The sequence below is a fragment of the Procambarus clarkii genome, chromosome 35, assembly GCF_040958095.1.
Source record: "Procambarus clarkii isolate CNS0578487 chromosome 35, FALCON_Pclarkii_2.0, whole genome shotgun sequence".
NCBI classification, from domain to species: domain Eukaryota; kingdom Metazoa; phylum Arthropoda; class Malacostraca; order Decapoda; family Cambaridae; genus Procambarus; species Procambarus clarkii.
This window is the reverse complement of record NC_091184.1, coordinates 1,258,249-1,271,744: the sequence shown is the minus strand read 5'-3', so window position 1 is coordinate 1,271,744 and position 13,496 is coordinate 1,258,249. Positions and strand designations below refer to the sequence as shown.

The following is a 13,496-nucleotide window of genomic DNA, read 5'->3' as shown; positions in this document are numbered from 1 at the left end:
CCCACCTCTACTGGAAGAGGGTTGGTGCTGGACCTGTAGCTCCAGCCCCCCTTTACTGGCAGGGGGTAGGTGCTGCACCTGTATCTCCTGCCCCCCCCCTCTACTGGGAGGGGGTTGGTGCTTGACGTGTAGCTCCAGCCCCCCCCCTCTACTGGCAGGGGGTTGGTGCTGGACCTGTAGCTCCAACCCCCCCCCCAACTGGCTGGGTGTTGGAGCTGGAACTCTAGCTCTAGCCCACTCTACTGGCAGGGGGTTGGTGCAGGATCTGTAGCTCCAGCCCCCTCTACTGGCAGGGGGTTGGTGCTGGACCTGTAGCTCTAGCCCCCTCTACTGGCAGGGGGTTGGTGTTGGACTTGTAGCTCCAGCCCTGCTCTATTGGCAGGGGGTTGGTGCTGGACCTGTAGCTCCAGCCCCACACTACTGGCAAGGGGTGGGTGCTGGACCTGTAGCTCCAGCCCCCCTCTACTTTCAGGGGGTTGGTGCTGCAACTGTAGCTCCAGCCCCCTCCTCTACTGACAGGGGGTCGGTGCAGGACCAGTAGCTCCAGCCCCCCCCCTCTACTGGCAGGGGTTTGGTGCTGGACCTGTAGCTCCAGCCCCCCCCCCCTCTACTGGCAGGGGGTTGGTGCTGGATCTGTAGCTCCAGCCCCCCCCCCTCTACTGGCAGGGGATTGGTGCTGGACCTGTAGCTCGAGCCCCCACTCTACTGACAAGGGGATGGTGCTGGACCTGTAGCTCCAGCCCCCCCCCCCCTCTACTGGCAGGGGGTTGGTGCTGGACCTGTTGCTCCAGCGCCTCTCTACTGGCAAGGGGTTGGTGCTGGACCTGTAGCTCCAGCCCCTCTCTACTGGCAAGGGGTTGGTGCTAGACCTGTAGCTCCAGGACCCTCCTCTGGCAGGGGGTTGGTACTGGACCTGTAGCTCCATGTCCCCCTCTACTGGCAGGGCGTTAGTTCTGGACTTGTAGCTCCAGCCCCCCCCTACTGGCAGGGAGTTGGTGCTGGACCAGTAGCTCCAGCCCCCCTCTACTGGCAGGGGGTTGGTGCTGGACCTGAAGCTCCAGCCCCCCTCTACTGGCAGGGGGTTGGTGCTGGACCAGTAGCTCCAGCCCCCCCCCTCCTACTGGCAGGGGGTTCGTGCTGGACCTGTAGCTCCAGCCTCCCTCTACTGGCAGGGGGTTGGTGCTGGACCAGTAGCTCCAGCCCCCCCCCCTCTACTGGCAGGGGGTTGGTGCTGGATCTGTAGCTCCAGCCCCCCCCTCTACTGGGAGGGGGGTTGGTGCTTGACGTGTAGCTCCACCCCACCTCTACTGGCAGGGGGTTGGTGCTGGACCAGTAGCTCCAGCCCCCCTCTACTGGCAGGGGGTTGGTGCTGGACCTGTAGCTCCAGCCCCTCTCTACTGGCAAGGGGTTGGTGCTGGACCTGTAGCTCCAGGACCCTCCTCTGGCAGGGGGTTGGTACTGGACCTGTAGCTCCATGTCCTCCTCTACTGGCAAGGCGTTAGTTCTGGATTTGTAGCTCCAGCCCCCCCCCCTACTGGCAGGGGGTTGGTGCTGGACCAGTAGCTCCAGCCCCCCTCTACTGGCAGGGGGTTGGTGCTGGACCTGTAGCTCCAGCCCCTCCTCTACTGGCAGGGGGTTGGAGTTGTACCTGTAGCTCCAGCCCCCCTTTACTGGCAGGGGGTAGGTGCTGGACCTGTAGCTCCAGCCCCCCTCTACTGGCAGGGGGTAGGTGCTAGACCAGTAGCTCCAGCCCCCCTCTACTGGCAGGGGGTTGGAGTTGTACCTGTAGCTCCTGCCCTCCCCCTCTACTGGCAGGGGGTTGGTGCTGGACCTGTAGCTCCAGCCCCCCTTTACTGGCAGTGGGTTGGTGCTGGACCTGTAGCTCCATCCCCCCTTTACTGGAAGGGGGTAGGTGCTGGACCTGTAGCTCCAGCCCCCCTCTACTGGCAGGGGGTAAGTGCTGGACCTGTATCTGCAGCCCCCCCCCCTCTACTGGGAGGGGGTTGGTGCTTGACGTGTAGCTCCAGCCCCCCCTCTACTGGCAGGGGGTTGGTGCTGGACCTGTAGCTCCAGCCCCCCTCTACTGGCTGGGGGTTGGTGCTGGACCTGTAGCTCCTGCCCACCTCTACTGGCAGGGGGTTGGCGCTGGACCTGTAGCTCCAGCCCTCCTCAACTGGCAGGGGGTTGGTTCTGGACCTGTAGCTCCAGCCCCCTTTACTGGCAGAGGGTTGGCCCTGGACCTGTAGCTCCAGCCTTCCCTCTACTGACAGGGGGTTGGTGCTGGACCTGTAGCTCCAGCCCCCTCTACTGGCAAGGGGTTGGCCCTGGACCTGTAGCTCCAGCCTTCCCTCAATTGGCAGGTGGTTGGTGCTGGACCTGTAGCTCCAGCCCCCCCTCTACTGGCAGATGGGGTGGTGCTGGACCTGTAGCTCAAGCACTCCTCTACTGGCTTGGGTTTGGCGCTGGACCTGTAGCTCCAGCCCTCCTCTACTGGAAGGGGTTGGTGTTGGACCTGTAGCTCCAGCCCCCTCTACTGCCAGGAGGTTGGTGCTGGACCTGTAGCTCCAGCTCCCTCTACTCGCAGGGGTTTGGTGCTGGACCTGTAGCTCCAGCCCCCCTCTACTGGCAGCGGGTTGGTGCTGGACCTGAAGCTCCAGCACTCCTCTACTGGCAGGGGTTTGGTGCTGGACCTGTAGCTCCAGCCCCCCTCTACTGAGAGACGGTTGGTGCTGGACCTGTAGCTCCCGCCCTCCTCTATTTGCAGGGGTTGGTGCAGGACTAGTAGTTCCAACCCCTCTCTACTGGCATGGGGTATGTGCTGGACCTGTAGCTCCAGCCCCCCTCTACTGGAAGAGGGTTGGTGCTGGACCTGTAGCTCCAGCCCCCCTCTACTGGCAGGGGGTTAGTACTGGACCAGTAGCTCCAGCCCCCCTCTACTGGCAGAGGGTTCATGCTGGACCTGTAGCTCCACCCTCCCTCTACTGGCAGGGGGTTGGTGCTGGATCAGTAGCTCCAGCCCCCCCCCCCTCTACTGGCAGGGGGTTGGTGCTGGATCTGTAGCTCCAGCCCCCCCCCCCCTCTACTGGGAGGGGGTTGGTGCTTGACGTGTAGCTCCAGCCTCCCTCTACTGGCAGGGGGTTGGTGCTGGACCAGAAGCTCCAGCCCCCCTCTACTGGCAGGGGGTTCGTGCTGGACCTGTAGCTCCAGCCCCCCCCCCTCTACTGGGAGGGGGTTGGTGCTTGACGTGTAGCTCCACCCCACCTCTACTGGCAGGGGGTTGGTGCTGGACCTGTAGCTCCAGCCCCCCCTCTACTGGCAGGGGGTTGGTGCTGGACCAGTAGCTCCAGCCCACCTCTACTGGAAGAGGGATGGTGCTGGACCTGTAGCTCCAGCCTTCCCTCTACTGGCAGGGGGTTGGTGCTGGACCTGTAGCTCCAGCCCCCTCTACTGGCAAGGGGTTGGCCCTGGACCTGTAGCTCCAGCCCTCCTCAACTGGCAGGGGGTTGGTTCTGGACCTGTAGCTCCAGCCTTCCCTCTACTGGCAGGGGGTTGGTGCTGGACCTGTAGCTCCAGCCTTCCCTCTACTGGCAGGGGGTTGGTGCTGGACCTGTAGCTCCAGCCCCCCCTCTACTGGCAGATGGGGTGGTGCTGGACCTGTAGCTCAAGCACTCCTCTACTGGCTTGGGTTTGGCGCTGGACCTGTAGCTCCTGCCCTCCTCTACTGGCAGGGGGTTGGTGCTGGACCTGTAGCTCCAGCCCCCTCTACTGCCAGGAGGTTGGTGCTGGACCTGTAGCTCCAGTTCCCTCTACTGGCAGGGGTTTGGTGCTGGACCTGTAGCTCCAGCCCCCCTATACTGGCAGCGGGTTGGTGCTGGACCTGAAGCTCCAGCCCTCCTCTACTGGCAGACGGTTGGTGCTGGACCTGTAGCTCCAGCCCACCTCTACTGGAAGAGGGATGGTGCTGGACCTATAGCTCCAGCCCCCCCTCTACTGGCAGGGGGTAGGTGCTGGACCTGTAGCTCCAGCCCCCCTCTACTGGCAGCGGGTTGGTGCTGGACCTGAAGCTCCAGCCCTCCACTACTGGCAGGGGTTTGGTGCTGGACCTGTAGCTCCAGCCCCCCTCTACTGGCAGACGGTTAGTGCTGGACCTGTAGCTCCAGCCCTCCTCTACTGGCAGGGGTTGGTGCAGGACTAGTAGTTCCAACCCCTCTCTACTGGCATGGGGTATGTGCTGGACCTGTAGCTCCAGCCCCCCTCTACTGGAAGAGGGTTGGTGCTGGACCTGTAGCCCCAGCCCCCCTCTACTGGCAGGGGGTTAGTACTGGACCAGTAGCTCCAGCCCCCCTCTACTGGCAGGGGGTTCATGCTGGACCTGTAGCTCCAGCCTCCCTCTACTGGCAGGGGGTTGGTGCTGGACCAGTAGCTCCAGCCCCCCCCTCTACTGGCAGGGGGTTGGTGCTGGATCTGTAGCTACAGCCCCTCCCTCTACTGGGAGGGGGTTGGTGCTTGACGTGTAGCTCCACCCCACCTCTACTGGCAGGGGGTTGGTGCAGGACCTGTAGCTCCAGCCCCCCCTCTACTGGCAGGGGGTTGGTGCTGGACCTGTAGCTCCAGCCCACCTCTACTGGAAGAGGGATGGTGCTGGACCTATAGCTCCAGCCCCCCCTCTACTGGCAGGGGGTAGGTGCTGGACCTGTAGCTCCAGCCCCCCTTTACTGGCAGGGGGTAGGTGCTGCACCTGTATCTCCTGCCCCCCCCCCTCTACTGGGAGGGGGTTGGTGCTTGACGTGTAGCTCCAGCCCCCCTCTACTGGCAGGGGGTTGGTGCTGGACCTGTAGCTCCAGCCCCCCCCTCTACTGGCTGGGGGTTGGTGCTGGATTTGTAGCTCCAGCCCCCTCTACTGGCAGGGGGTTGGTGCTGGACCTGTAGCTCTAGCCCCATCTACTGGCAGGGGGTTGGTGCTGGACCTGTAGCTCTAGCCCCCTCTACTGGCAGGGGGTTGGTGTTGGACTTGTAGCTCCAGCCCTGCTCTATTGGCAGGGTGTTGGTGCTGGACCTGTAGCTCCAGCCCCACACTACTGGCAAGGGGTGGGTGCTGGACCTGTAGTTCCAGCCCCCTCTCTACTGGCAGGGGGTTGGTGCTGCACCTGTAGCTCCAGCCCCCCTCTACTGGCAGGGGGATGGTGCTGGACCTGTAGCTCCAGCCCCTCCCCCCCTCTACTGGCAGGGGGTTGGTGCTGGACCTGTAGCTACATGTCCCCCTCTACTGGCAAGGGGTTGGTGCTAGATTTGTAGCTCCAGGACCCTCCTCTGGCAGGGGGTTGGTACTGGACCTGTAGCTCCATGTCCCCCTCTACTGGCAGGGCGTTAGTTCTGGACATGTAGCTCCAGCCCCCCCCCCTACTGGCAGGGGGTTGGTGCTGAACCTGTAGCTCCAGCCCCTCCTCAACTGGCAGGGGGTTGGTTCTGGACCTGTAACTCCAGCCCCCTTTACTGGCAGAGGGTTGGCCCTGGACCTGTAGCTCCAGCCTTCCCTCTACTGGCAGGGGGTTGGTGCTGGACCTGTAGCTCCAGCCCCCTTTACTGGCAGAGGGGTGGTGCTGGACCTGTAGCTCAAGCCCCCCTCTACTGGCTTGGGGTTGGCGCTGGACCTGTAGCTCCAGCCTTCCTCTACTGGCAGGGGGTTGGTGCTGGACCTGTAGCTCCAGCCCCCTCTACTGCCAGGAGATTGGTGCTGGACCTGTAGCTCCAGCTCCCTCTACTGGCAGGGGTTTGGTGCTGGACCTGTAGATCCAGCCCCCCTCTACTGGCAGCGGGTTGGTGCTGGACCTGAAGCTCCAGCCCTCCTCTACTGGCAGGGGTTTGGTGCTGGACCTGTAGCTCCAGCCCCCCTCTACTGGTAGACGGTTGGTGCTGGACCTGTAGCTCCAGCCCTCCTCTACTGGCAGGGGTTGGTGCAGGACTAGTAGTTCCAACCCCTCTCTACTGGCATGGGGTATGTGCTGGACCTGTAGCTCCAGCCCCCCTCTACTGGAAGAGGGTTGGTGCTGGACCTGTAGCTCCAGCCCCCCTCTACTGGCAGGGGGTTAGTACTGGACCAGTAGCTCCAGCCCCCCTCTACTGGCAGGGGGTTCGTGCTGGACCTGTAGCTCCAGCCTCCCTCTATTGGCAGGGGGTTGGTGCTGGACCAGTAGCTCCAGCCCCCCCCCCTCTACTGGCAGGGGGTTGGTGCTGGATCTGTAGCTCCAGCCCCCCCCCCCCTCTACTGAGAGGGGGTTGGTGCTTGACGTGTAGCTCCACCCCACCTCTACTGGCAGGGGGTTGGTGCTGGACCTGTAGCTCCAGCCCCCCTCTACTGGCAGGGGGTTGGTGCTGGACCTGTAGCTCCAGCCCCCCCCCCTACTGGCAGGGGGTTGGTGCTGGACCAGTAGCTCCAGCCCCCTTCTACTGGCAGGGGGTTCGTGCTGGACCTGTAGCTCCAGCCTCCCTCTACTGGCAGGGGGTTGATGCTGGACCAGTAGCTCCAGCCCCCCCTCTACTGGCAGGGGGTTGGTGCTGGATCTGTAGCTCCAGCCCCCCCCCATCTACTGGCAGGGGGTTGGTGCTGGACCTGTAGCTCCAGCCCCCCCTCTACTGGCAGGGGGTTGGTGCTGGACCTGTAGCTCCAGCCCCCCCCTCTACTGGCAGGGGGTAGGTGCTGGACCTGTAGCTCCAGCCCCCCTTTACTGGCAGGGGGTAGGTGCTGCACCTGTATCTCCTGCCCCCCCCCCCCTCTACTGGCAGGGGGTTGGTGCTTGACGTGTAGCTCCAGCCCCCCCTCTACTGGCAGGGGGTTGGTGCTGGACCTGTAGCTCCAGCCCCCCCCCCCTCTACTGGCTGGGGGTTGGTGCTGGATCTGTAGCTCCAGCCCCCTCTACTGGCAGGGGGTTGGTGCTGGACCTGTAGCTCTAGCCCCCTCTACTGGCAGGGGGTTGGTGTAGGATCTGTAGTTCCAGCCCCCTCTACTGGCAGGGGGTTGGTGCTGGACCTGTAGCTCTAGCCCCCTCTACTGGCAGGGGGTTGGTGTTGGACTTGTAGCTCCAGCCCTGCTCTATTGGCAGGGGGTTGGTGCTGGACCTGTAGCTCCAGCCCCACACTACTGGCAAGGGGTGGGTGCTGGACCTGTAGTTCCAGCCCCCTCTCTACTGGCAGGGGGTTGGTGCTGCACCTGTAGCTCCAGTCCCCCTCTACTGGCCGGGGGTTGGTGCTGGACCAGTTGCTCCAGCTCAACTCTACTGGCAGGGGGAGTTGGTGCTGGACCTGTAGCTCCAGCCCCCCCTCTACTGGCAGGGGGTTGGTGCTGGACCTGTTGCTCCAGCCCCCTCTCTACTGGCAGGGGATGCTGCTGGACCTGTAGCTCCAGCCCCCTCTACTGACAGGGGGTTGGTGCTGGACCAGTAGCTCCAGCCCCCCTCTACTGGCAGGGGGAGTTGGTGCTGGACCTGTAGCTCCAGCCCCCTCTACTGGCAGGGGGAGTTGGTGCTAGACCAGTAGCTCCAGCCCCCTCCCCCCTACTGGCAGGGGGAGTTGGTGCTCGACCAGTAGCTCCAGCCCCCCTCTACTGGCAGGGGGTTGGAGTTGTACCTGTAGCTCCAGCCCCCCCCCCCCTCTACTGGCAGGGGGTTGGTGCTGGACCTGTAGCTCCAGCCCCCCTTTACTGGCAGTGGGTTGGTGCTGGACCTGTAGCTCCAGCCCCCCTTTACTGGCAGTGGGTTGGTGCTGGACCTGTAGCTCCAGCCCCCCTCTACTGGCAGGAGGTTGGTGCTGGATGTGTAGCTCCAGCCCCCCCTCTACTGGCAGGGGGTTGGTGCTGGACCTGTAGCTCCAGCCACCCTTTCCTGGCAGTGGGTTGGTGCTGGACCTGTAGCTCCAGCCCCCCTTTACTGGCAGTGGGTTGGTGCTGGACCTGTAGCTCCAGCCCCCCCCCCTCTACTGGCAGGGGGTTGGTGCTGGACCTGTAGCTCCAGGCCCCTCTACTGGCAGGGGTTGGTGCTTTACCTATAGCTCCTGCCCCCCCCCTCTACTGGCAGGGTGTTCGTGCTGGACCTGTAGCTCCAGCCCCCTTCTACTGGCAGGGAGGTGGGTGCTAGACCTATAGCTCCAGCCCCTCTCTACTTGCAGTTGGAGTTGGTGCTGGACCAGTAGTTTCATCCCCCCTTCTACTGGCAGGGGGTTGGTGTTGTACCTGTTGCTCCAGCCCCCCTCTACTGGCAGGGGATTGGTGCTGGACCTGTAGCTCCAGCCCTCCTTCTACTGGCAGGGGATTGGTGCTGGACCTGTAGCTCCAGCCCTCCTTCTACTGGCAGGGGATTGGTGCTGGACCTGTAGCTCCAGCCCTCCTTCTACTGGCAGGGGGTTGGTGCTGGACCTGTAGCTCCAGCCCCCCCCCCCCCCCCCATCCCTCTACTGGCATGGGGTTGGTGCTGGCATTGTTGTGGAGTTCGTTGGCAATTTTAAGGCTTCAGTTTCTTCGTACCCAGCAGTGGTCTGATTTGGTTCGCTCTCTTACTGGATTCAACGTCCTCCCAGCGAGCACAAGAAATATTGCCGGAACAACCGTACACATCTTCAAGTGGAAACTAGATTGTTTCCCCTAAGGAGTGCTAGATCAACCGGGCTGTGGTGGATATGTGGGCATGCGGGCCGCTCCAAGCAACAGCCTAGTGGACCAAACTCTCTCAAGTCAAGCCTGGCTTCGGGCCGGGCTTGGGGAGTAGAACAACTCCCAGAACCCCATCAACCAGGTATCAACCAGGTATACTTTTTTGGAAAGGTTGGTGGAGTGTCTCCCACTCTCTGCGCCTCTGTGAGGGGGGCCAGGATCCCGGGTTCAATAGAGGATCACGGGTTCAATCACCATGCAGGCCAGAAATGGTTAACATGTTTCCTGTTGCCTTTCACCTGTTGCCTCTGTTCACCAACCAGTAAATATTTATCCAGGAGTTAGGCAACTATTGTGGATTGTATGTTAAGGAAAGTCAGTAGTTGACCTTGGGGGAACCCCGATAAACCTAACAACAGGCTTCCTCTCCTCAAAACTCAACTCAATATCTTGTGGTATGACCTATGAGAGAAAATAAAAAACTTACTGTTAATTGCTTCTGGGGGATCTCTAAAGTGATTTCCTGAACTTTATCCATGATGCTGGAGGCTGAGTCTCCCAGGTGTACGGGGTCAGCTGTGGCACCTGTCTCTGTGGTCGTTATCTCCAGGGCCTCCCTGATGGTCTCCTGCACCTGTCATTACCAACACAAACATTAATGGTGGAGGCTGAGTCTCCCAGGTGTATGGGGTCAGCTGTGGCACCTGTCTCTGTGGTCGTCATCTCCAGGGCCTCCCTGATGGTCTCCTGCACCTGTCATTACCAACACAAACATTAATGGTGGAGGCTGAGTCTCCCAGGTGTACGGGGTCAGCTGTGGCACCTGTCTCTGTGGTCGTCATCTCCAGGGCCTCCCTGATGGTCTCCTGCACCTGTCATTACCAACACAAACATTAATGGTGGAGGCTGAGTCTCCCAGGTGTACGGGGTCAGCTGTGGCACCTGTCTCTGTGGTCATCATCTCCAGGGCCTCCCTGATGGTCTCCTGCACCTGTCATTACCAACACAAACATTAATGGTGGAGGCTGAGTCTCCCAGGTGTACGGGGTCAGCTGTGGCACCTGTCTCTGTGGTCATCATCTCCAGGGCCTCCCTGATGGTCTCCTGCACCTGTCATTACCAACACAAACATTAATGGTGGAGGCCGAGTCTCCCAGGTGTACGGGGTCAGCTGTGGCACCTGTCTCTGTGGTCGTCATCTCCAGGGCCTCCCTGATGGTCTCCTGCACCTGTCATTACCAACACAAACATTAATGGTGGAACCTGGACTATAATGAAGCATCAGGCACTGAGTAAAGTAACTGGACTATAATGAAGCATCAGGCTCTGAGTAAAGTAACTGAACTATAATGAAGCATCAGGCTCTGAGTAAAGTAACTGGACTATAATGAAGCATCAGGCTCTGAGTAAAGTAACTGGACTATAATGATGCATCAGGCTCTGAGTAAAGTAACTGGACTATAATGAAGCATCAGGCTCTGAGTAAAGTAACTGGACTATAATGAAGCATCAGGCTCTGAGTAAAGTAACTGGACTATAATGAAACATCAGGCTCTGAGTAAAGTAACTGGACTATAATGAAGCATCAAGCTCTGAGTAAAATAATTTCACAATATAAGTAATGGTGTTTCTCTACACTGACCACAGTGTAGAGAAACAACAAGATGACAGTTGACTTTATTAATAAAAATGTTTCAGGTGTTAGAGCAAAAAGTTTCCTATCTATAAAGTCAACTCATCTTGATGTGTCTCCATGTCAGAAGTGTTTATATAGAGGCCATACTACACTCAGTTCGGTGAGAACAATGTGACCTTCGGTAGTGTACCTTCACTGAGGTGTGGACAGTGTTGACATCTGGGAAGAGTTCCTGGCACTTCCGGAGCCAATCTTCTACCTTCATCTTGCACCCATCAGCTGTGTCTATGGTTGTACCAACCTCCTGTGGGGTGTTGACTGTGTCGAGGCTCCCCAACATGGCCTGCAGCTGAGTCTTCCCTTCCTCTCCTTGTGTTGTCATATCTACCACACTGGTATCCTCCAGTTCCAAGAGCTTCATTGCTGACTTGTTCTGCTCTACCAGAGCATAGAGTCTGTCCTGGAGCTGGAGGTGGTGAGTCTTCCAGTCCCCCAGCTCTCCCCGGTACTCCCCCAGCTGGGACAGTACCTCTTCACAGCTAGTAATGAGGCTGCTGATGATGCTCTTCTGCTCCTGCACCAGGGAACGTAATGTCTTACTGATGCCTCTGGTGGGACCTTCATAAGGTTTTGCTGGCACTACTTCCTCAGTTGTTAGCTGAATATTTTTGAGTTTCCTAACAAAAGCCTCCACAGCATAGCTAATTGGGAACTGAGTAGAGGCTGTGGCAGCGTGCTCGGCACGGCAGCTGGGGCAGGTCAGCTGACCATTCTTGATAGCATTGTCAATACACTGGGAGCAGAATGTGTGGCCACATGGCAGTGTGCGAGGTCGTAGCTGATTGTCATCATAATCGTTAAAACACACTGAACATTCCTCTGGCTTGTTATCCTGTGGAAAAGAATATTTAGTTTGCTAGATGTATTTACATTTAAAACTAATATTACAGTACTTTATTTATTAATACAAATTACATAATATTTTTATGCATTCTTTGCTATTTCAAAGCAGGGTTAATATTACTGACAGATTAACACATTCACAGCAAGGCCAATATTTTTTATAAACATATCTCGGAGTATGGGATAATATATTTAGGTAACATATTGCAGCAGCAGGGCTGTTTGTAAGCCATACCTGAGAGTGCAGACTAACAAAACCCATCCTTACTTTATTATGAATAATGGAAGAAAATGTATGTATCGTATGTGATAATGGGGGAAGGATCAAGTATTCTTAGTCTAAGTTGGACAATAAATACACTGTGGGTTACATCTTAACACATGGGTTTTATTGAACAACTCTGGGTTATTTTACACTTACTATGGGAACACACAATTACATTACAGGATTGTTGAGATTGAGTGATACTCTTCCCCAAACATAACCATGATGGATAAATTGACTATTGGTCTCACACAAATCTGGGCTTAGTTGATTTGGTGGTGATAAGACCACCAAATCTTATCTATTTGATTTATAAAGTAAGTACAGTATATATATATATATATATATATATATATATATATATATATATATATATATATATATATATATATATATATATATATATATATATATATGCGAACAAGCCTGAATGGTCCCCAGGACTCTATGCGAATGAAAACTCACACCCCAGAAGTGACTCGAACCCATACTCCCAGAAGCAACGCAACTGGTAACTACAGGGCGCCTTAATCCGCTTGACCATCACGGCCGTCAAAAGGAAGTGATAGCCGAGGCTATTTGAGCCACTTCCCCGACGGCAACTCGGATGGTAATCTTGGGCATAGCATTTCACCAAATCACCTCATTCTTTGGGGCACATGTGAGGAACACAAATGCGAACAAGCCTGAATGGTCCCCAGGACTATATGCGAATGAAAACTCACACCCCAGAAGTGACTCGAACCCATACTCCCAGAAGCAACGCAACTGGTAACTACAGGGCGCCTTAATCCGCTTGACCATCACGTGATGGTCAAGCGGATTAAGGCGCCCTGTAGTTACCAGTTGCGTTGCTTCTGGGAGTATGGGTTCGAGTCACTTCTGGGGTGTGAGTTTTCATTCGCATATAGTCCTGGGGACCATTCAAGCTTGTTCGCATTTGTGTTCCTCACGTGTGCCCCAAAGAATGAGGTGATTTGGTGAAATGCTATGCCCAAGATTACCATCCGAGTTGCCGTCGGGGAAGTGGCTCAAATAGCCTCGGCTATCACTTCCTTTTGACGGCCGTGATGGTCAAGCGGATTAAGGCGCCCTGTAGTTACCAGTTGCGTTGCTTCTGGGAGTATGGGTTCGAGTCACTTCTGGGGTGTGAGTTTTCATTCGCATATAGTCCTGGGGACCATTCAGGCTTGTTCGCATTTGTGTTCCTCACGTGTGCCCCAAAGAATGAGGTGATTTGGTGAAATGCTATGCCCAAGATTACCATCCGAGTTGCCGTCGGGGAAGTGGCTCAAATAGCCTCGGCTATCACTTCCTTTTGACGGCCGTGATGGTCAAGCGGATTAAGGCGCCCTGTAGTTACCAGTTGCGTTGCTTCTGGGAGTATGGGTTCGAGTCACTTCTGGGGTGTGAGTTTTCATTCGCATATAGTCCTGGGGACCATTCAGGCTTGTTCGCATTTGTGTTCCTCACGTGTGCCCCAAAGAATGAGGTGATTTGGTGAAATGCTATGCCCAAGATTACCATCCGAGTTGCCGTCGGGGAAGTGGCTCAAATAGCCTCGGCTATCACTTCCTTTTGACGGCCGTGATGGTCAAGCGGATTAAGGCGCCCTGTAGTTACCAGTTGCGTTGCTTCTGGGAGTATGGGTTCGAGTCACTTCTGGGGTGTGAGTTTTCATTCGCATATAGTCCTGGGGACCATTCAGGCTTGTTCGCATTTGTGTTCCTCACGTGTGCCCCAAAGAATGAGGTGATTTGGTGAAATGCTATGCCCAAGATTACCATCCGAGTTGCCGTCGGGGAAGTGGCTCAAATAGCCTCGGCTATCACTTCCTTTTGACGGCCGTGATGGTCAAGCGGATTAAGGCGCCCTGTAGTTACCAGTTGCGTTGCTTCTGGGAGTATGGGTTCGAGTCACTTCTGGGGTGTGAGTTTTCATTCGCATATAGTCCTGGGGACCATTCAGGCTTGTTCGCATTTGTGTTCCTCACGTGTGCCCCAAAGAATGAGGTGATTTGGTGAAATGCTATGCCCAAGATTACCATCCGA

The 13,496-nt window shown here is 57.3% G+C and overlaps 1 protein-coding gene across 1 annotated transcript in view; it reads right to left on the bottom strand.

Moving 5' to 3' along the window:
- LOC138371199 (uncharacterized) overlaps window positions 1-9,354 on the bottom strand; it is a 29,782-nt gene extending 20,428 nt beyond the window's left edge. Inside the window, exon 1 of the mRNA XM_069336039.1 lies at window positions 9,129-9,354. Coding sequence (XP_069192140.1) covers window positions 9,129-9,179 — 51 coding nt within the window. The 5' untranslated portion in view covers window positions 9,180-9,354. The remainder of the gene's footprint in view (window positions 1-9,128) is intronic.
- Window positions 9,355-13,496: the final 4,142 nt, after the last annotated feature.